The sequence below is a fragment of the Pipistrellus kuhlii genome, unplaced genomic scaffold (genome assembly GCF_014108245.1).
Source record: "Pipistrellus kuhlii isolate mPipKuh1 unplaced genomic scaffold, mPipKuh1.p scaffold_m20_p_11, whole genome shotgun sequence".
In the NCBI taxonomy this organism is placed as follows: Eukaryota; Metazoa; Chordata; class Mammalia; order Chiroptera; family Vespertilionidae; genus Pipistrellus; species Pipistrellus kuhlii.
Genome location: NW_023425416.1, coordinates 52,315,816 through 52,335,329, shown reverse-complemented (window position 1 = coordinate 52,335,329; position 19,514 = coordinate 52,315,816). Strand labels below are relative to the sequence as shown.

At 74.7% G+C, this 19,514-nt stretch overlaps 1 protein-coding gene across 1 annotated transcript in view; it reads right to left on the bottom strand.

Moving 5' to 3' along the window:
- Window positions 1–19,514, bottom strand: part of COL7A1 (collagen type VII alpha 1 chain) — a 20,995-nt gene extending 1,481 nt beyond the window's left edge. The window contains 58 exon segments of the mRNA XM_045579643.1: window positions 348–383; window positions 576–656; window positions 734–769; window positions 1,048–1,083; window positions 1,160–1,240; window positions 1,355–1,384; window positions 1,556–1,582; window positions 1,822–1,866; window positions 2,101–2,172; window positions 2,376–2,420; window positions 2,591–2,626; window positions 3,241–3,321; window positions 3,412–3,447; window positions 3,558–3,617; window positions 3,695–3,739; window positions 3,851–3,883; window positions 4,173–4,205; window positions 4,328–4,363; window positions 4,440–4,484; window positions 4,781–4,816; window positions 4,909–4,953; window positions 5,069–5,104; window positions 5,195–5,245; window positions 5,329–5,391; window positions 5,499–5,552; window positions 5,633–5,659; window positions 6,061–6,114; window positions 6,251–6,286; window positions 6,809–6,880; window positions 7,375–7,419; window positions 7,738–7,927; window positions 8,009–8,155; window positions 8,245–8,371; window positions 8,630–8,766; window positions 8,841–8,987; window positions 9,061–9,189; window positions 9,990–10,136; window positions 10,305–10,427; window positions 10,605–10,751; window positions 11,349–11,474; window positions 11,713–11,856; window positions 11,976–12,095; window positions 12,608–12,751; window positions 12,842–12,967; window positions 13,055–13,198; window positions 14,024–14,152; window positions 14,227–14,376; window positions 14,449–14,565; window positions 15,399–15,527; window positions 15,530–15,544; window positions 15,633–15,749; window positions 15,832–15,961; window positions 16,060–16,223; window positions 16,340–16,501; window positions 16,807–16,900; window positions 17,643–17,806; window positions 18,603–18,779; window positions 19,430–19,514. Coding sequence (XP_045435599.1) covers window positions 348–383; window positions 576–656; window positions 734–769; window positions 1,048–1,083; window positions 1,160–1,240; window positions 1,355–1,384; window positions 1,556–1,582; window positions 1,822–1,866; window positions 2,101–2,172; window positions 2,376–2,420; window positions 2,591–2,626; window positions 3,241–3,321; window positions 3,412–3,447; window positions 3,558–3,617; window positions 3,695–3,739; window positions 3,851–3,883; window positions 4,173–4,205; window positions 4,328–4,363; window positions 4,440–4,484; window positions 4,781–4,816; window positions 4,909–4,953; window positions 5,069–5,104; window positions 5,195–5,245; window positions 5,329–5,391; window positions 5,499–5,552; window positions 5,633–5,659; window positions 6,061–6,114; window positions 6,251–6,286; window positions 6,809–6,880; window positions 7,375–7,419; window positions 7,738–7,927; window positions 8,009–8,155; window positions 8,245–8,371; window positions 8,630–8,766; window positions 8,841–8,987; window positions 9,061–9,189; window positions 9,990–10,136; window positions 10,305–10,427; window positions 10,605–10,751; window positions 11,349–11,474; window positions 11,713–11,856; window positions 11,976–12,095; window positions 12,608–12,751; window positions 12,842–12,967; window positions 13,055–13,198; window positions 14,024–14,152; window positions 14,227–14,376; window positions 14,449–14,565; window positions 15,399–15,527; window positions 15,530–15,544; window positions 15,633–15,749; window positions 15,832–15,961; window positions 16,060–16,223; window positions 16,340–16,501; window positions 16,807–16,900; window positions 17,643–17,806; window positions 18,603–18,779; window positions 19,430–19,514 — 5,144 coding nt within the window.

The following is a 19,514-nucleotide window of genomic DNA, read 5'->3' as shown; positions in this document are numbered from 1 at the left end:
GGTTCCCAGCCACGGGCACGTGTCCCGGTTGCAGGCTCCATCCCCAGTGGGGGGCTGTGCAGGAGGCAGCCGGTTCACGATTCTCTCATCATGGAGGTTTCTCTCTCCTCTCCCTTCCTCTCTGAACCAATAAACACATATTTTTAAAAAGATGCTCCTCCAGTGTAGAGAGCCCGGAGCTGGGAGTGCCACTGAGATCCCTGAGGCAGAGGCCAGAAGGTGGGGCTCGGCTAACATCTGCTAGGACGGGACCCCCCCCTCAGGACAGGATGTGACCACCTCCTTCCCCCAGATGGACACTGGTGATGGCTGAACCCTGCCCCCGCCTGATGCCTCCCCTTACTTACGTCTCTCCCTGGGTCCCCAGCTTTGCCCGGAGCACCCTGAGGAGAGACCACGGTCAGGGAGCCCACAGTGGTCATTATGGGCCCACGGCCTGAGGGTAGAGCACCCCCCCCCCCGGCAGGCCCTAGGAGGCGCACATGGCCCGCCCGGAGCACACCCATGCCAAGAAGACCCCGCGAGGCCGGGGCCACTCAGGGGCGCGGGGCGGGGCGGGGACCCCCACGACTCACGTGCAGCCCAGGGGGCCCAGTGGCTCCTGGCTTCCCATCCAGCCCGTTGCGGCCATCCAGGCCAGGGGGGCCTCGGTCGCCCTGGGGAGAACCGAGCGGTAAGAGGCCTCCCGGGCGGAGCCCAGCCACAGCCAGCACCTCCGCCTCCTGAGTCTCACCTTGTCTCCTGCGAGGCCGCGAGCTCCTGGGTCCCCCTGGCGGAACAAGGTCAGTGACGGGGAGAGCCACGGGGCGCAGGGCCCGGCCGGCGTGGCCCAGGGGCTGGGCAGCAACCCAGAACCCCAGGTCGCTGGTGCGGTCCCCCTCGGGGCACGGCCCGGGCTGCGGGCTCGATGCCCAGTGAGGGGCGTGTAGGAGGCAGCCGACCCACGATTCCCTCTCGTCACAGATGCTTCTCTCTCTCCCTCTCCCTTCCTCTCTGAACTCGATACAATTGTTTTAGAAGTTGTACGGGATCGCGCACATCACTCACCTGTGGGCCCGGGGCCCCCCGCAGTCCGGCGACACCCTGAGGACCAGGCAAGGAGAAGTCAGCGCCGGCTTCCCAGGCCCTACCCCCCCCTCCCCCCGCCAGCCCCACTCACCCTCTCCCCGGGGGCTCCGGGGGGCCCGGGGTCGCCCTTGGGTCCCGGAGGTCCTTCCTGTCCCCGGTCGCCCGGCTCTCCCTGCGGCAGAGACGGACGTGGGCGGCACAGGCTGAGCCACGGGCACGCGCGGCAGAGAGGCCTGGGTCCCGGGAGGCCCGGTGCCCCGCCTCAGGCCACCCACAGACCCGGTACCTTCTCTCTGGCTCCGGGCCCCGAGTCCACCTGCGGGGGAACGGCAGGGAGGGGTTCAAACGGAAAAGCGGCGGCGGGCAGAGGGGGCCGCGGAGGGCTGCGGGTCAGTGAAGGTGCCGAGGGCACTGGGGCGGGGGCGTCAGTGGAGGGAGGAGGGGACACAGCGAGGGGCCAGAGGACCAGACCTAGCTCAACCCTTACCAGCCGTCCCGGGGGTCCTGGGGGGCCCTAGAGAGGAAATCGCGGTCACCCGGAGCCCGGAGCCCCAGGCCTGGCTCAGGTCTGCCCTCCCAGAGGCTCCGCAGCCAGCCAGGGCCAACCCAGAGGGCCGGGCAGGCCTGGAGGACCCTCAGCTCTCCACCTTGACCTCCAGCCGCCTATGTGGCCGCTGCTGACCAGATGGAGACTAGAAACCTCCAGCACCAGCACCCCCCCGCCTCCCCGGGCCCAGAACCCCGAGGACTCACCGGCTCCCCGCGGTCCCCTTTGGGCCCAGAGGGGCCAGGGCTGCCCTGCAGGGTCAGAGGCCAAGTTTATGCAGCAGTTCCGTTTCAGGGAGCCTTGGGAGCACCCCAAGGACTCAGGGGGCCCCGGTGGCCTTTGGGGGTCATGACAAGGGGCTCACAGGAAGTGAGGCTTGTGAGGGGCAGCATTTCAAGGCTGGGGTGGCAGGACCAGGGCTTGGGATCTGGATGGCTGGGGCTGGAAGCTGAGGTCAGAGGCCGGGGTCAGGGGTGAGGACTTACGTTCCGTCCGTCCTCTCCGGGATCTCCCTGGTCTCCCTTCTCACCCACAGGCCCCCGAGCTCCCAGTGGCCCCTGGGGAAGACGGCGGTCAGAGCCGAGCCTCCCGGCACTTCTCAGGGCCCCCAGCCCCCTCTGCTGTCCCAGGTTCCCCGTCACCCCAAAAGCCAGCCAGGGATTGCCGTCACCGCCCGCCGCCCGCAGGGTCCCTTCTCTCCCCGTGGTTCCCGCCACTCGCCCTCCACCGGCCGCCCCGCCCGCCTCCTGCCATGCCTCACCCGCAGGCCACGCTCGCCAGCTTTTCCGGGCAGACCCGGGTCCCCCTGGGGAGAGAAAGCCCACGGGGTGGTGAGCGAGGCTGACCAGCTCGGGGCCTGGGCACTGGGCACACCGGCAGGTCAGGGGAGGGGGGGACGGATGCCCTGGGGAGGTCCCAGCCCAGGGGTCCCAGTTCAAAGGTAAAGGGGAAGACCCCACAGGCAGGGGGTCTCACCGGGGGGCCCTCGTCGCCTTTCTCGCCAGCTTCGCCCTGTGAGACATGAGTCAGCCGGGTCCCAAGACCCCAACACGCCGGGACCCCCATCCCGGACCCCCAATCCAGGACCTCCCATCCCGACACCCCCCATCCGGGACCCCCCATCCTGGACCCCCAATCCAGGACCTCCCATCCCGGACCCCCAATCCCGGACCCCCAATCCAGGACCCCCCATCCCAGACTCCCCATCCCGGATCCCCCATCCCGGACCCCCAATCCAGGACCCCCCATCCCGGACTCCCAATCCGGGACTCCCCATCCGGGACTCCCAATCCGGGACTCCCCATCCGGGACCCCCCATCCCGGACCCCCCATCCTGGACCCCCCATCCGGGACCCCCAATCCCGGACTCCCCATCCCGGACCCCCCATCCCGGACCCCCCATCCCGACACCCCCCATCCCGGACCCCCCATCCCGACACCGCCCATCCCGGACCCCCCATCCCGGACCCCCCATCCCGGACCCCGAATCCCGAACCCCACATCCCGGACCCCCCATCCCGGACTCCCCATCCGGTATTCCCAATCTCAGACTCCCCATCCGGGACTCCCAACCCCGGACTCCCAATCCGGGACTCCCCATCCGGGACACCCCATGGCCCCCTTACGTCTCTTCCTCGGGGGCCGACAGGTCCTGGGGGCCCGGGCCGCCCAGGGTCGCCCTTCTCTCCAGGAGCCCCTGAGTCACCCTGGGGAGGGGGCAAGAATGGGCTGCGTGCGGGGCCGGCCCCGGGAGGGGAACCCCCCGCCCCGGCCTCACCCAGGTCACAGGCACTCACCGGGGGTCCCGCTCTGCCGGTGAGGCCGATGGGGCCCTGCGGACACAGCGGGGGGGGGGGGGGCCCACAGGACTCAGCTGGTCTCCCAGACACCTCCATCCGCTGGCCCCTCCCCCACCCGCCGGCCCCTCCCCCACAGGACTCACCCGGCTCCCAGGGTCGCCCTTGGGGCCTGGGTCTCCAGGAAGAGCGAGGCCAGGAGGGCCCTGGGGGTGGAAGAATGAGAAGTCGGGGTTCGAGCCTTCAGCCCCCATCCCCCTCCTGCCCGCACGCCCTCACTCACCGGCTCCCCCTTGGCTCCCGCAGCTCCTCTGGGCCCCGCTTCTCCCTGGAGGGACAGAGACCACCAGCAATCACGGCACAGCCTCACGGCCTCCGGGCCTCCCTGTGACCTTGACCTCTGCCCTGTGACAGCCTCCCTGCCTTTCCCCAGCCTCACCTTCTCTCCTTTGACTCCCCCGCCATCAGGTCCCTGCAAACAAACAGGACAGACAGCTTGCTGGCCCGAACCACGGCCTTGTGTGGGGATGGGGTCCTGGCCGGGCCCCCGGAGCTCATGTGCCCGAGCTGAGTCACTGCTGGGAGCTCATGACCAGCATGGCGGTCACGGGGACACGGGTCACAGGGTCCCAGCCAAGGGCGGAGGCACTTCATAGCAGGAGAGTCAGCCTCGGCCTGCGCCTCCCCGGGGTCCCGGGTCCCTGGCTGGCAGGTCCGTCTCCTGCGCGAGGAGCTCCCCAGCTCAAGCCCCCCTCACTCACCGAGGCAGGGTCCCCCGGGCGGCCGGGCTCTCCCTGCGGAGAAGGGACAGAGGCAGAGATGGGACAGACCCCCGAGAAACCCAAGGCCCCCGTGTCTCGCTGCCCAGTCCCTGCTACGGGGGTCGGGGTGGGACAAGCTGCCAGCCACGACCCACCTTCTCTCCGCGGCGGCCAGTGGGTCCTGGTGGGCCCTGGGCGTGGAGACAGCGTGAGCCCGGGGGGGAGGGGCCGGGAGGCCCGCACCGCTCCCACCACCGTCCCCCTCACCTCGGGGCCCTCCGCGCCCGGGTGCCCGGCGACTCCCGGCAGCCCCTGGGGAAGAGGGGAGAAATGCTGGTCGGGGTGGGGACGGGCAGTTGTGGCAATGGCAAACCAGGGCTGGAGGGGGAGAGGAGCTGCAGAGGTCAGGTCAGACCAGGCTGTAGGCCTGCAGGGGTCAAACTCGGCCAGGTCGCTCGCTGGAAGTCAAGGTCAGAGCTAAGCAGGTCCCTGGGGCTGAGGCCAGTCCCTCCCCCAGCACGTGAGGGGGTCAGGGGGCAGGGCAGGGGCTCAAGGGTGGGAGGTGAGACCGGGAGGGTCACCGGGCACTAGCATGGGGCAGGGCTCACCTGGGGTCCCATTGGGCCAGGGGGTCCACGTTGGCCCTGACGGAACAGAATGGGTCAGAGTGGAGCCTGGCCCCATACACCCCCACACCCCCCGCCCCCAGGCCCTGAGAGCCCCCGGGCTGACTTACCTTCTCTCCGATCTCACCCACAGCCCCTGGCAGCCCCCGGTCACCCTGAGGACGGACAGGAGAGGGGCCTTGATGTTCCAACGCCGCCCACCTGGACTCTGAGCCCACAGCCCTAACACCCCCTCCTAGGGGGGTCCCCAAGGGTCTGAAACGCACTCACTCGGGGGCCGGCGTCTCCGGGCGGTCCCTGCAGGCCCTGGAAGGGGTTCAGGGGTGAGGCTGGGGCAGAGGGCGGCGCAGGGGCTGAGGGCTGAGGGTTGGGGCTGGGGCCGTGCCCCCCACTCACCGGGAGCCCAGGTGGTCCTGGGAGGCCTGGGGCTCCGTCCTCACAGTCCCCCTGAAGGAGAAACGGGGGGTGGACGAGCTGCTCCCGGCGCCCAGGCCCTGCCCCCGCCGGGCACCCCGAGATCAGGGTCCTACCTTCTGTCCTTTCTCCCCAGGGGCGCCTGTGGGGCCCTGGGGTCCGGGGCTCCCGGGAAGACCCTGGGAGGAGGGATCAGAAATGTGAGGCCCCAGCCGTGAGGCCGGCACCCGCCCTGGCCCAGCGGCACCCCAGCCCCTCCGCCCAGCCGGGCGTGGCCCGGCCTTACCGGCAGCCCGGGGTCCCCGGCCGCAGGGCCGCCCTCGCCGGGTCCAGGGGGGCCCTGGTGGGAATAGCAGGTCAGGGGACGGTCACGGGGACCCAGGCTCCGAGCCACCCCTGCCCGCCTGGCCCCTCGCTTACCCGCTCCCCACGGTCGCCTTTGTCACCCTGGAAGACAAGTGGTGACCTCGTGACCCTGGGCCACCCTCCACGCCCCAGCACACAGGAGGAGGAGGGTCACGGGGCCCCACGGGATGACTGACGAAGGTCACGGGCAACTGAGGGCCCGTGGGGGGAGTCAGGGTTCACCGGGCTCAGAACGACCCGGCGGGTTCAAAGGGCATCACCAGGTCGCTGGGTCACTGGCCATGGGGGTCATGCTGTCACCTTCACAGCTGTCCCAGGAAGTCCTGGGAGACCCCGGAGTCCTGGGTCCCCCGATGGGCCCGGAGATCCGGGAGGGCCCTGATGGAGGAGACAGCGTGTAAAGCACCCCCAGACCTATCCGCCTGCCTCCTGTGGGCACCCCCATCTCGCTGCCCTCAGGTCGGGAGGTCCGGAGAACTCACCGGAGGCCCCGGAAGGCCTGGGCCATCTCCCCCCGACACCCGGCCGGGCTCTCCCTGCAGGGACAGAGAGCGGCAGGATCCTGGGTGCAATTCTGGGCACAGGAGCTTTGCGGGGGGGAGGAGGAGCCCCTGGAAGTGCCCCCACTAGTCCTTAGGGTGCCTTAGAGCCTGCCTCCTCCTCTTCACTTACCGGCTCCCCCTTTGGGCCTCGAGGTCCTTGCTCTCCCTGAGGACAAAGCAGGCAAAGGGTGATGCTTGATCTCAGGGGAGTCCCCGGTGGGCCCCCACGGCCCCCCACCCCCACCCCTCGCCCCTGGTCCCCGCGCTGCCCAAAGGGCCGGGAAGATGCTGGGCGAGCAGGGGAGGGACCACGGCTCACCGGATATCCACGAGGGCCGGATGCCCCTGGGGAGCCCTGGAAAGGAGGCCAGAGTCAGGGCATCCCCGCCCAGCACCCCCCCCCGCGCCCCCGCCCCTATGTGCCCCCCCCCGCGCCCCCCCCCCGCCCCTGTGCCCCGCCCCGCGCCCCCGCCCCTATGTGCCCTGCCCCACGCCCTGCCCCACGCCCCCATCCCTATGTGCCCCACCACGCGCCCCCGCCCCTATGTGCCCCCGCCCCTATGTGCCCCGCCCCACGTCCTGCCCCGTGCCCCCGCCCCTATGTGCCCCGCCCCTATGTGCCCCGCCCCACGTCCCGCCCCGCGCCCCCGCCCCTATGTGCCCCGCCCTGCGGGCAAGGCTCACTCACCTTGGGGCCAGGCGGTCCAGGAGTGCCAGGGCGGCCAGGGCTGCCTGGAGCCCCATCTGCCCCAGGGGAGCCCTAAGGAGGCAGAGAGGTCAGGGCGGGAGTCCCTCCCTCGGGGCCCTGGGGCACCCAGACTGCTCTTTAGGGTGAGTGCTGTGGGCCTGCTGTGCTGGGGCCGGGGAGAGAGGCCACCCTCCAGGCTGGCTGAGCCCGCGAGCGGTGGGCCCAGGGCAGTGGGTCTTGCTTAGAACTTCCACCCATGGCTCTCCCCGCCCCCTGCTTCAGACCCTCCCCGTCCCGCCATAACTGCACAGCAGGGCCGATGGGGTGCAGCCCGGCTCCCAGGGCACCATGGGTCTAGCTGCCCGCTCTCCGACCCTCTCCCCAGGGCATGGGGGAGTTTGGGGGGCCACACTCACCCTCTCGCCCTTCTCGTGGGCACGCCCGGGGGGCCCCTGGGGGCCAGGAGCGCCGGCCCTGCCCTGCGGGAGAGAGCACTGAGCCGGCGGCCGGCAGGGCCCAGGGCACCCGCACGGGACACACACACACACACACACACACACACTCACCGTGAGGCCAGGGGGGCCGGGGGGCCCGTCTCGTCCTCTCGGACCCTAGAAAGGGTGGCCAGTGAGACCAGGCTGCCTGCCTCCCTGCCCCCTGCCCCCTGCCCCCAGCCATGCTCCCCACAGGCTGCTCACCATCTCTCCGGCTTCCCCCTTCTGGCCCTGGGGAAAGACACGTCGGACAAGGGTCAGCGTGGCCCGCGACAGGCACAGCCCTCACCCCACCTCCGTCCCAGACACTGACCTTCGGACAGAGCACCGAGCAGGGCTGTGGCTGCGGGCGGACACAGGGTCTCCTCAAGGCCAGGCAGTGCTACCGGGACGGGCCAGCCCCCCTCTTCTCCACGCCCGGCCCCCCCTCCCCACCCGAGGCCCTTCCGAACCTGCGCCGTAGAAGCCACCTGGCACAGGGCGGCTGCCAGGCCGCTGACCGCCCGGTCCAGGGCGGGCCCGTCGTCCGCGGCGAAGAAGGTCCGCACGGGGCCCGTGCCCGGCACCAAGCGCCGCAGCTGCTCCAGGTCGGCCCCCGCCAGGCCCAGGGCCATCACCTGGAGCCCTACGGAGGGGGCACAGCCGCATGGCACCCCGGGGCCCGCCCCCACCCCGCCAGGCGCCTCCCCAGCAGCCCGCTGCTCACCAGCCGCCTGGGCCTCACGGATGGGGCTGGAGACGTCACCTCTCAAGGGCTCGTCCACCAGCAGCACCATCACCCCTGGCGCCTGCCCTCGGCGGCCGGGAGCTTCTGGTGCCAACAGGTACCTCTGGGCCCAGGCCACGGCTGTGCCTGGGGGAAGGACGTGTCAGAGCCCAGGGCGCCGGGCTCCCAGTGGGGACACACACACACACCCCGAACCCCGTCCGCCGCAGCCGTACCCAGGTTGTTCCCGCTGGGGTCCCCGTAGGGGATGTCTCGGATCTTCTGCAGGACGACGCCGAGGTCGTGGGAGCTGTTCAGCGGGAACAGTGGGAAGGCCTGGTAGCTGTAGGTCAGAAGGCCCACCTGGGGGAGGGGACACAGAGCCTGGAGGGGTGATGGGCGGGGATGGGGGACCCCGAGCCCGGGGGGCAGACTCAACCTGAAGCAGGAGGGGCCGCAGTGATGGCAGGAGCGGAAGCCGAGCAGGGGCAGTCTGGGGCCTGGGGCCTGGGGCTGGGAGGACCGCTGGCGGGGAGGGGGGGGGGGGAGCTGGTGTGGAGCCCGGGGTGGGGGCAGCGGGACAGGCAAGCAGGGGTCTGGCTGCTGCCTCCGGGGCCAAACCTGGACCGCCTGTGGCCCGAGAGGCCCCAGTGCCGACACCAGACGCCCCAGGGCCGCCTTCACGGCCGCGGCGCGGTGGGCGCTGTCCCGCGTGGCGTGCACCAGGAGCACCAGGTCCATCAGGCCCCGGGGACATGCTGCGGGAGGGGGGCGGTTACTGACTGAGGAGGCCGGGCTCCCTCCCCTCAGGCCCCGCCCCAGGGCCGCCTACCTGGGCTGTGTGTGACCGTGGCCGGGGCGCCCCGGACGCCCTCCTGGACGGCGGTCAGGGAGAAGACGTAGGACACGCCGGGCGCCAGGCCCGTCACCCGCTGGGAGCTCGAGGTGCCGGGCAGCGTCTCTGAGGCCCCGGGCGGCTCTGCAGGGGACGCCCTGGGCTCAGCACCAGCCCCTGGGGCTCCCCACCGGCCCCCAGGCCCCGGCCCCCTCACCTCGGCCCTCCAGCGGCCGCCAGGACAGGATGAAGCTGGATGCTCCGGGCACAGGGCTCCAGGCCAGGGTCACCGAGTCCACGGACGTGCCCACCACACGCAGCTCCGGGCCCTGGACACGCAGTGGCTCTGCGGGGGAGCGGGCGGGCTCAGCCTGTGTCTGGAGCACCCGAGGGCCGGGCCTGAGGGGCCCCGGGCAGGCTCTGCCAGCGAAGGCGGCGACAGGGAGGTCATGCGGGGTCGCCCAGCACCGGGAGGGGTCACCAGCACCAGGAGGGGTCACCCGGCACCAGGAGGGGTCACCAGCACCAGGAGGGGTCACCCGGCACCAGGAGGGGTCACCAGCACCAGGAGGGGTCACCCGGCACCAGGAGGGGTCACCCGGCACCAGGAGGGGTCACCAGCACCAGGAGGGGTCACCCGGCACCAGGAGGGGTCACCCGACACCAGGAGGGGTCACCAGCACCAGGAGGGGTCACCCGCACCAGGAGGGGTCACCCGGCACCAGGAGGGGTCACCCGGCACCAGGAGGGGTCACCCGCACCAGGAGGGGTCACCAGCACCAGGAGGGGTCACCCGGCACCGGGAGGGGTCACCCGGCACCGGGAGGGGTCACCCGACACCGGGAGGGGTCACCCGGCACCAGGAGGGGTCACCCGGCACCAGGAGGGGTCACCCGCACCAGGAGGGGTCACCCGGCACCAGGAGGGGTCACCCGGCACCAGGAGGGGTCACCCGCACCAGGAGGGGTCACCCGCACCAGGAGGGGTCACCCGGCACCAGGAGGGGTCACCCGGCACCGGGAGGGGTCACCCGGCACCGGGAGGCCGGGGGCTGCGGGGAAGTCACTCGAGCTCACAGGGCGCAGACAAGCAGGAGGTCACGCGGGGAAGAGAGGAGAGCGCGGGAAGGACGGCCTCTGGGCTCACCCGTGTGCGCCGTCACCTCGGCGGGGGGCCCTTCCCCAGAGGGCCCCAGGACGCTCAGCCACACGCGGTACGGGGTCCCGGGCTCCAGCCCGTCCAGTTCATAGCTGCTCAGCTCGGCCCCCAGGACCCGAGACTGGTCCTGGCCGCCTGGGCGGGCGCGGAGGGGCGGGCGTGTCACAGCGCGGGTAACGGCCGCCGCGCTCGGCCTCAGCCCTCCTGCCCGGGACCTCGCCCGCCTGTGACCACCAGGTCCCCCCGGCCGTCTCCCCTTCCGCTGCCCCGCCCGCCCCAGCCCCGCCCCGGGGCACCGCTCACCCTCGGGCCGCCAGCGCAGCCGGAAGCCGTGCGCCCCGGGCGCCGGCCGCCAGCGCAGGCCCAGCGAGTGCTGGCCTCTCCGCACCACGCGCAGGCCCTCCACGGCCGGCTGCAGGGCGGGCGCTGCAGGAAAGCGCGGGAATCAGGAGGCCCGCCCCCGCGGCCCCTGCGCCAATCCCAGGCCGGCCGCGGAGCACGCCCCGCCCCCAGACGGCCCCTCTGCCTATCCCAGGCGTCTCCCCGCCCCGCGGCCCCGCCCCCGCGGCCCCGCCCACGGCCCTCTCCCAGTGGCGGGCCTACGCGTGGTGACGAGGATGGAGACCGGGGCGCCCTCGCGGTCCCCGACCAGCGCGGTCACCCGCACCGCGTAGCTGACTCCGCCCTCGAGGTCGCGAATCTCTGCGGACTCCGCGTTTCCGGGGAGCACCTGCTGACTGGTGGGGCCCCCTGAGGGGAGGGCGGGGGGCGGGGCGACAATCAGGGGTGCCACGGAGGACAGGGGGAGCCGGGGTCAGGGTGGGGTCAGGGCGGGGTCAGGCCAGGCAGGGGTCAGGGCAGCCAGGGGTAAGGTTGGGGCTGGGGTCAGGGCAGCCAGGGGTCAGGGCAGCCAGGGGCCAGGTTGGGGCAGGGGGCAGGGCAGCCAGGGGGCAGGGTGGGGCTGGGGTCAGGGTAGGGCAGGGGTCAGGGCAGCCAGGGGTCAGGGCAGCCAGGGGTCAGGTTGGGGCTGGGGTCAGGGCAGCCAGGGGTCAGGTTGGGGCTGGGGTCAGGGCAGCCAGGGGTCAGGGCAGCCAGGGGCCAGGTTGGGGCAGGGGGCAGGGCAGCCAGGGGGCAGGGTGGGGCTGGGGTCAGGGTAGGGCAGGGGTCAGGGCAGCCAGGGGTCAGGGCAGCCAGGGGTCAGGGCAGCCAGGGGTCAGGGCAGCCAGGGGTCAGGTTGGGGCTGGGGTCAGGGCAGCCAGGGGTCAGGTTGGGGCTGGGGTCAGGGCAGCCAGGGGTCAGGGCAGCCAGGGGTCAGGGCAGCCAGGGGTCAGGGCGGGGCAGACAGACCCTCGCTCCGGCCCCAGGCCAGTCTGTAGGCTGTGGCTCCAGGGACGCCCACCCAGGTGACCCGCAGGACGTCGCTGGACGCGGTGAGGATCTGCAGCTTGGACACACTGCCCACGGGCACGGGGTCTGGGGGCGGAGGAGGGATAAGGGGTCAGGGGCCACGGAGTGGCCGGCAGGGCAGGCTGGCCAAGGCACAGGTCAGAGGTCAGAGGTCAGTACGGGAGCCTGTGAGCGGGAGCGGGAGCCCCGGAGGGCGCTGGGGTGGACGCGCGGTCGGCGTGGGGAGAAGGCACTGAGGGGTGCAGGGCCGGCCGGAGCGGCCAGGACCACACGGCAGGGCGGGGCCCGTCAGAGGTCCGCTCACCGGTCCGCACAGCCAGCGCCGTGGGGGGCCCGTCCACACCGGCCACGTGGGCCCACACGCGCACCGTGTACTCTGTGTCCGGCTCCAGCCCGTCCAGCCGGGCCGCCGCGGCCTCCCCCGACACCTGCCGGGACCTCTCGGGGCCTGGGGGTGGGAGGGCAGCTCCAGGGCTCGCCAGACGCCGGCCCCGGCCCTGCCCGGCCTCCCTGTCACCCGTCCTGCCCCTCCAGCCCCCACCCTCCCGGCCCCCGACCCGGCCCCACCGTAGCCTGCGCGCCAGGAGACCCCGTATCCCGTGGCGCCAGGAACCCTGCTCCAGGCGATGGTGGCCGCGGAGCTGGTGGCTTCGGTCACACGGACGTTCTTCAGCGGGTCCAGGGGGTCTGCGGAGAGGCAGGGGCGTCCGCTGGGGGGCAGAGGGGGTCTGACGGGGGAGGCAGGGGCGTCCGCTGGGGGGCAGAGGGCTCTGACGGGGGAGGCAGGGGCGTCCGCTGGGGGGCAGAGGGCTCTGACTGGGGAGGCAGGGGCGTCCGCTGGGGGGCAGAGGGCTCTGACGAGGGAGGCAGGGGCGTCCGCTGGGGGGCAGAGGGCTCTGATGGGGGAGGCAGGGGCGTCCGCTGGGGGGCAGAGGGGGTCTGATGGGGGAGTGTCGGGGGCCGACAGAAGGCAGGTGTCTGAGAGGGGGGCCAGGGAACGGTCCGATGAGGGTAGAAGGGGGATCTGATCCTGAGAGGACAGGGGGATCTGAGGGCAGGTGGCGGCGGCCGAGACGGGAGGGAGAGAGGGAGGGAGGAGGTGCCCACGGAGCAGGAGGCAGCCAGGGGCCGGGGAAGGAGAAGGCGGAGGCGGAGCGGAGAGGCAGGGTCCGAGGGCCCCGGGCAGGCGGGGGTCTGACCGGTGCGGGCGGCGGTGATGGTGGCGGGGCCCTCCTCTCGGCCCCGCAGGGCCCGCACGGACACGCGGTAGGCGGTGCCGGGCCGCAGCCCCGTGATGTCCGTGCCCGTGGATTCCGGGGGCAGCGTCCGGCTGGCCTCGGGGCCTGGGTCAGAGGGAGGTGTGGGCCTGGCTCCCGCGGCCCCGCGGCCCCGCACCCCGAGCGCCCCCCTCGGCCGCCCCGCCCTCCACGGACCACTGTCCGTCCTCCAGCTGATCCGATAGCCGCTGGCTCCGGCCACGGGCCCCCAGGCCACCCGCACGCGAGTCAGGTCCGACGCCGCCACCTGCAGTCCTGGGACCGCGAGCAGGCTTTCGTGCTCTGGGGGTCGAAGCGGAGGTCGGGGGTCACGACCAGGACCAGCAGGGTCAGCGCCGGGCCGCTGGCCCCACCCCCGCCTGCGCTCACCCCGGCCGACGGCGAGGGTGCTGGCACTGCCCTCGCGGGAGCCCACGCGGGCGGACACCCGCACGGTGTAGCTCAGCCCCGCGCGGACGTCATCCAGGTCGAAGGCCGTCTGGCTCCCGGGGAGCACCAGGGTCCTCTCCACTCCTGAGGGGAAGCGGGGGGCCTGAGCCCGGGACGGGGGAGGCAGAGGGGGGACGGGGGAGGCAGAGACCGGGACGGGGGAGGCAGAGACCGGGACGGGGGAGGCAGAGGGGGGACGGGGGGGAGGCAGAGGGGGGGACGGGGGAGGAAGAGGGGGGACGGGGGAGGCAGAGGGGGGGACGGGGGAGGCAGAGGGGGGGACGGGGGAGGCAGAGACCAGGAGGGGGAGGCAGAGTCTGGGACGGGGGAGGCAGAGACCGGGAGTGGGGGGGGCCTGAGGGGAGGGCGGCGGTCAGTGACGGACAGATACTGTGAGGGATGGGCATGGGCTGGAGAGGGGTGAGGTGAGGACGTGAGAAACAGGACCCAGTGATGGACAGGGACACGGGATGGCAAGGGCATGGCAAAGGGAGGTGCAGGATGGTGGGGTCAGTGGGCGGGGACATGGAGGTGGGGTCAGTGGGCGGGGTCATGGAGGTGGGGTCAGTGGGCGGGGACATGGAGGTGGGGTCAGTGGGCGGGGACATGGAGGGTGGGTTGGCGGGGACATGGAGGTGGGGTCAGTGGGCGGGGTCATGGAGGTGGGGTCAGTGGGCGGGGACATGGAGGTGGGGTCAGTGGGCGGGGACATGGAGGTGGGGTCAGTGGGCGGGGACATGGAGGTGGGGTCAGTGGGCGGGGACATGGACATGGATGGAAGTGGAGACAGACGGGCAGAGCAGAGCTGGCGTTGGAGCGGGAGGGACAGGGAGTGAAGGGGTGCGGTGCGGTCAGACTGAGGACTGGAGCGTTAGTGGGGGCGTGGAGGGTGCTGGCTGTGTCCCTCACCCTGGGTGCCGCGCACAGCGATGCGGTACTCGGTGGCACCTGGGACCGGGCTCCAGGTCACCCGCACCCGCTGCCCGGGCAGCTGGGTCGCCCGCAGGTCTGTCACGGGGCCCACCGGCCGCTCTGGCCCTGTTGGAGGCCACAGCGTGAGGAGCGGCCGGGGCTGTCCCTGCCCCTCTGGCCGGGCCGGCCCGAGCCCTCACCTGTGGGGACCACGGTGGCCGGCGTGGCCACCTCCCGGCCCTCCAGCAGCGTGTAGAGGGTGAGGCGGTACTCCGTGCCCGGCTGCAGCCCGTCCAGCTGGTAGCGGGTCACCTCGGGGGGCAGCACCAGCTTCTGCGGCGCCTCCAGGCCTGCGGGGCGGCGAGGTCAGGCCCCGAGCCGCGCCAGCCGCGCCCGCCGCCCGCCCTCCGGTCGGCACTGACCACTCTCCCGCCGCCACTCCAGCCGGTAGCCGCGGGCCGCGGGGACAAGGTTCCAGGACAGGAGGATGGAGGTGGGGCCCAGGATGGTGGGGCGCAGGGTCTGCTCCACAGGAGCGTCTGCGGGCACAGGGTCAGCGGCCAGCCCGGTGCCCACTGCCCGCCCCCCGCCCGAGGGCACCCCGCCGGTGCCCACAGCCCGCCCGCCCGAGGGCAGCCTTCCCTCCCGGTGCCCGCCGCCCACACGTCCCGCACGAGGAGCAGCCACGCCCGGTGCCCACGCCCGCCCGCCCGCCCTGAGGGCAGCCCCGCCCGGTGCCCGCCGCCCGCCAGGGGCCAGGCCCCCCCGTTGCCCGCCCACGCCCGCCCGCCCGCCCGAGGGCAGCCCCGCCCGGTGCCCGCCGCCCGCCCGCCCGCCCGAGGGCAGCCCCGCCCGGTGCCCGCCGCCCGCCCGCCGCCCACCCGAGGGAAGCCCCGCCGCCCGGTGCCCACCGCCCGCCCCGCCGAGAGGGCAGCCCCGCCCGGTGCCCGCAGCCCGCCCGCCCGCCCGCCCCGAGGGCAGCCCCGCCCGGTGCCCCGTCCCGCCCGCCCGCCCCGAGGGCAGCCCCCGCCCGGGTGCCCGCCCGCCCGCCCACCGCCCGCCCGCCCGCGGGCAAGCCCCGCCGGTGCCCGCCCCCCGCCCCACCGCCCGCCCCAGCCCGAGGGCAGCCCCGCCCGGGGTGCCCGCGCCCGCCGCCCGCCCGCCTGAGGGCAGCCCCGCCCGGTGCCCGCCGACCGCCCGCCCGCCCGAGGGCAGCCCCGCCCGTGTGCCCGCCCCGCCCCGCCCGAGGCAGCCCCGCCCGGTGCCCGCCGCCCGCCCGCCCGCCCGAGGGCAGCCCCGGCCCCGGTGCCCGCCGCCCGCCCGCCCGCCGCCCGCCCGAGGGCAGCCCCGCCCGCGGGCAGCCGGGCCTCACCCGTGCGGGCTGTCAGGGAGGCGGCGGGCCCCACGCTGGCCACCGCGCAGGACGCTCAGGGTAACCTCGTAGTCAGCGCCGGCTGCAGGTCCCGAAGCAGCGCGGACCCCTGGCCCGGGCCCAGCTCTGCTGCTGCGTGGGCCCGCCTGGCGGGCGCAGAGAGTCAGTGCGGCTGACCCGGCCCCCAGCGCCTCTGGGGTGCAGAGCGGCCTGCGGCCCACACCCCTCGCTCACCGCTCAGCAGCCGCCAGGTCACGCGGTAGCCGGTGGCGCCCGGCACGCCCCGCCAGGCCAGCAGGAGGCTGTGGGCGGTAGTGTTCTGGACGGTCAGCTCCGGCCCCTCCAGGGCGGCTGGGGAAGGGCCCGCAGGGTTAGCGGAGAGCTGTGGGGTCCCGGGTGGGCGGGAGGGGTGGGCGGGGTAGCAGGTGCTCACTGGTCCGCGCCGTCCCGCTCACGGCCTCCCCGACGCTGTTGGCGTAGAGGGCGATCACCGTCACCTGGTACTCGGTCAGGGGCTGCAGGCCCTGCAGCCGCGTGCCGGTCTCGCCGGCCGGGACACTCACCTGCCCGGGGTCAGAGGTCACCGAGCCCTGCCCAGTGCCCAGTGCCCAGTGCCCAGTCCTCGGCCCTTCCCCTCCTCCCCTCCCCCGGACAGCGTTACCTCCCGCCGCTCGCCGAGCCGCGGCTGGCCCAGGCCTGTCAGGGGCGTGTACTGGACCTGGTAGCCGCTGACGGGGCCGCTGGCCGCCGTCCACTGCACCCGCAGGGACTGGCCGGTGGGCTCGGACAGCACCAGGTCCCGCGGGCCCGAGGGCGAGCCGTCGGCTGGGGAAGCGGGGATCAGGCAGCAGGGTCAGGCTCGGTGCTCGTGTGGGCGCTGGGGTCAGGGGTCGGGTCGCAGGGCAGCAGCCCGGGCGCAGGCCAGCGCGGGCGGTACTCACGGGGTAGGGCCACGGGCACACCGCCCGCGCTGGTGCACACCCGCCGGGAGACCAGGGGCAGCAGCGTCCGCAGGATGCTGAAGTCGTTGACGTAGAAGAAGAAGTCGGCGGTCGGCTGGGAGGCCACTCGCCTCAGCTCCTCGGGGTCCGCGTTCTTGATCCCTGGGGAGAGGCGTGGGGCTGAGCCGTACGCCCGCCCACCGCCCGCCCCCCCCCCAGCCCCCAGCCCACCCCCGGCCCTGCCCCCGGCCTGGCTCCCCCACCCACCCCCACCCCCGGCCCCCGGCCCTGCCCCCGGCCTGGCTCCCCCACCCCACCCCCACCCCCACCCCCGGCCCCCAGCCTGCCCCCGGCCCTGCCCCCGGCCTGGCCGGCCCCCCCCGCCCGCCGCCGCCGGCCTGCCCACCGGCCCCCGCCCCCGGCCCCCGGCCCTGCCCCCGGCCCTGCCCCCGGCCCGCGGGACTCACCCACAGCGAACAGCTTGACGCCCTGGCCCTTCAGCCTCTGGGCGGCCGTGTCCACCAGGTCCTGGGACCTCCCGTCCGTGATGAGGATGCAGACCTGCGTGGGGAGGGGTCAGCGGGGCGGCCGCAGACACCGAAGCTGGGGGCCAGGCCCCGGAGGGGTCACCTGGGGGGCCGGGGCAGGGGGGGTCACCTTGGGCACACTGGGCCGGGGGGAGGGCACCGTGGGAGCCAGGGGGAGGGCACCTGGGGGCCGGGCGGGGGGAGGGCACCTGGGGGCCGGGGGGAGGGCACCTGGGGGCCGGGTGGGGGGAGGGCAGCTGGGGGCCGGGCGGGGGGGGAGGGCACCGTGGGGGCCGGGGGGAGGGCACCTGGGGGCCGGGCGGGGGGAGGGCACCGTGGGGGGCCGGGGGGAGGGCACTGTGGGGCCGGGCGGGGGAGGGCTCCTGGGGGGCCGGGCGGGGGAGGGCACCGTGGGGGCAGGGGGAGGGCACCGTGGGGGGGCCGGGGGAGGGCACCGTGGGGCCGGGGGAAGGCACTGTGGGGGCCGGGCGGGGGAGGGCACCGTGGGGGCGGGGGGGAGGGCACCTGGGGGCCGGGCGGGGGAGGGCACCGTGGGGGCCGGGCGGGGGAGGGCACCTGGGGGGCCGGGCGGGGGAGGGACCTGGGGCCGGGCGGGGGAGGGCACCGTGGGGGCGGGGGGAGGGCACCGTGGGGGCGGGGGGGGGCACCGTGGGGGCGGGGGGAGGGCACCGTGGGGGGGGGGGGGGGGGCAACCGTGGGGGCGGGGGGGGGGGCCACCGTGGGGGCGGGGGAGGGCACCGTGGGGGCGGGGGCACCTGGGGCACGCCGGGCCGGGCCAGCGGGGGCAGGAAGACGCGGTCGGCCACGTGCAGGATGGCGGCGCCCGTGCGTGTGTTGCCCCCCTTGTAGCTGAGCTCGCGGAGGGCGTGGATCACCTCGCTCACCAGACCCAGCGCGTCTCCAGGCCCCGAACTCTGTCCTGTGGGGGGGAGGGGGGGGGTGGCAACAGACCGGGCCGGCCCTTTCCCGCCCTGGTCTCAAGGGGCCCTGGGTGAGGGTGGGGTGTCAGGCACCTTGGGGGTCCTCTTGGCCCTGTGGTTCCTTCCTCCACCTCTGACACCCCAAGCCAACTCCTCAGTGTCCCATGTCCGCCTGTGGCTGGGCCAGGGCCGGCCTCAAGCCCTGGTGCTCCTGGCCCCCCCCCGTCGGCCCCCCCCCCCCCCCCCGCCCAGCCCTCCCTCCCCCTCTCCCCTCCCCCCCCCCTCCTCCCCCCAGCCCCCCTCCTCCCCGCCCTCCTCCCTCAGAGTTGATCCCTCCCTCCCGCGCCCCCTCCCCCTCCTCCCGAGCCCCCCTCCCTCCCTCCTCCCGGCCCCCCCCCCCCCCTCCTCCCGGCCCTCCTCCCTCCCTCCTCCCGGCCCCCCCCCTCCTCCCGGCCCTCCTCCCTCCCCTCCTCCCGGCCCCCCCCCCTCCTCCCGGGCCCTCCTCCCTCCCTCCTCCCGGCCCCCCCCTCCTCCCGGCCTCCTCCCGGCCTCCCCCCACTCCTCCCTCCGGCCTCCCTCCTCCCTCCGGGCCAGGCTGTGGGTCAGTGAAGGAACCGCAGGAGGAGGGCTGCTGCCTGGCAGAGGCCCTCTGGGTCCGAAGGCTAGGGGGGCGGGGAGTGGGGGAGCCCAGCAGGCAGGGCTTCTGAGGGGTGAGCCCTGGCTCCCCAGGCACGCCCTCTGCGGGGCACTGGCCGGCTGGGGGAGGAGGGCAGTGGGCGGCGGCCGGACGCTCACCGCGGGTCGTCGCTGTACTGCACCGCGGCGAAGCGCACGCCGGGGCCCGCGGCCGCGCCCGCGAAGGGCAGCGCCAGCCCCTCCAGGAAGGCCCGCACTTCGCGGAAGTTCGCGCGGCCGATGGACGAGGAGCCGTCCAGCAGGAACACGATGTCAGCGGCGTAGAGGCGCGTGCAGGTCACTGCGGAGCAGCGGCACCTTTCTCAGCCCCTCCCCCCAGCCCCTCCCGCCAGGGTGGTGAGAGGAGCGCAGCCTGCACGCCTGCGGAGTGACCGGGCAGAAAGCCAGGGCGCATCTGGGGGTCGGGTTGGGGTGCATAGGCTGGGTGCGGTTTGGAGACAGGCGTGTCCTGGAGGGTTTGGGGAGACCAGGGAGACGCAGGGGCCTGTGCGTGGGGCAGCCAGGGACCAAGGCCAAGTGTGGCCGCGGGGACGGGGCGCGGGGCCGCGGGGACGGGGCGCGGGGCCGCGGGGGCGGGGCGCGGGGCCGCGGGGACGGGGCGCGGGGCGCGGGGCGCGGGCCGCGGGGACGGGGCGCGGGGCCGCGGGGACGGGGCGCGGGGCCGCGGGGACGGGGCGCGGGGCCGCGGGGACGGGATTCGGGGCGACGGGGCAGCGGGGACGCGGGGCGGGGACGGGATTCGGGGCCGCGGGGACGGGGCGCGGGGCCGCGGGGACGGGGCGCGGGGCCGCGGGGACGGGGCGCGGGGCCGCGGGGATGGGGCGCGGGGAAGGGGTGCGGGGCCGTGGGGACGGGGGCGGGCCCGTGGGGATGGGGACGGGGACTGGGTGCAGGCCGCGGAGCGGGTCCCTCCTGGTCGTACCCACCTCGTTCCGCGGCCTGGGCCTGCGCTCGGGGTGCCCTGGCCAGGATCCCGGCGCAGAGCGCGGCCACCAGGAGCGGCAGCTTCAT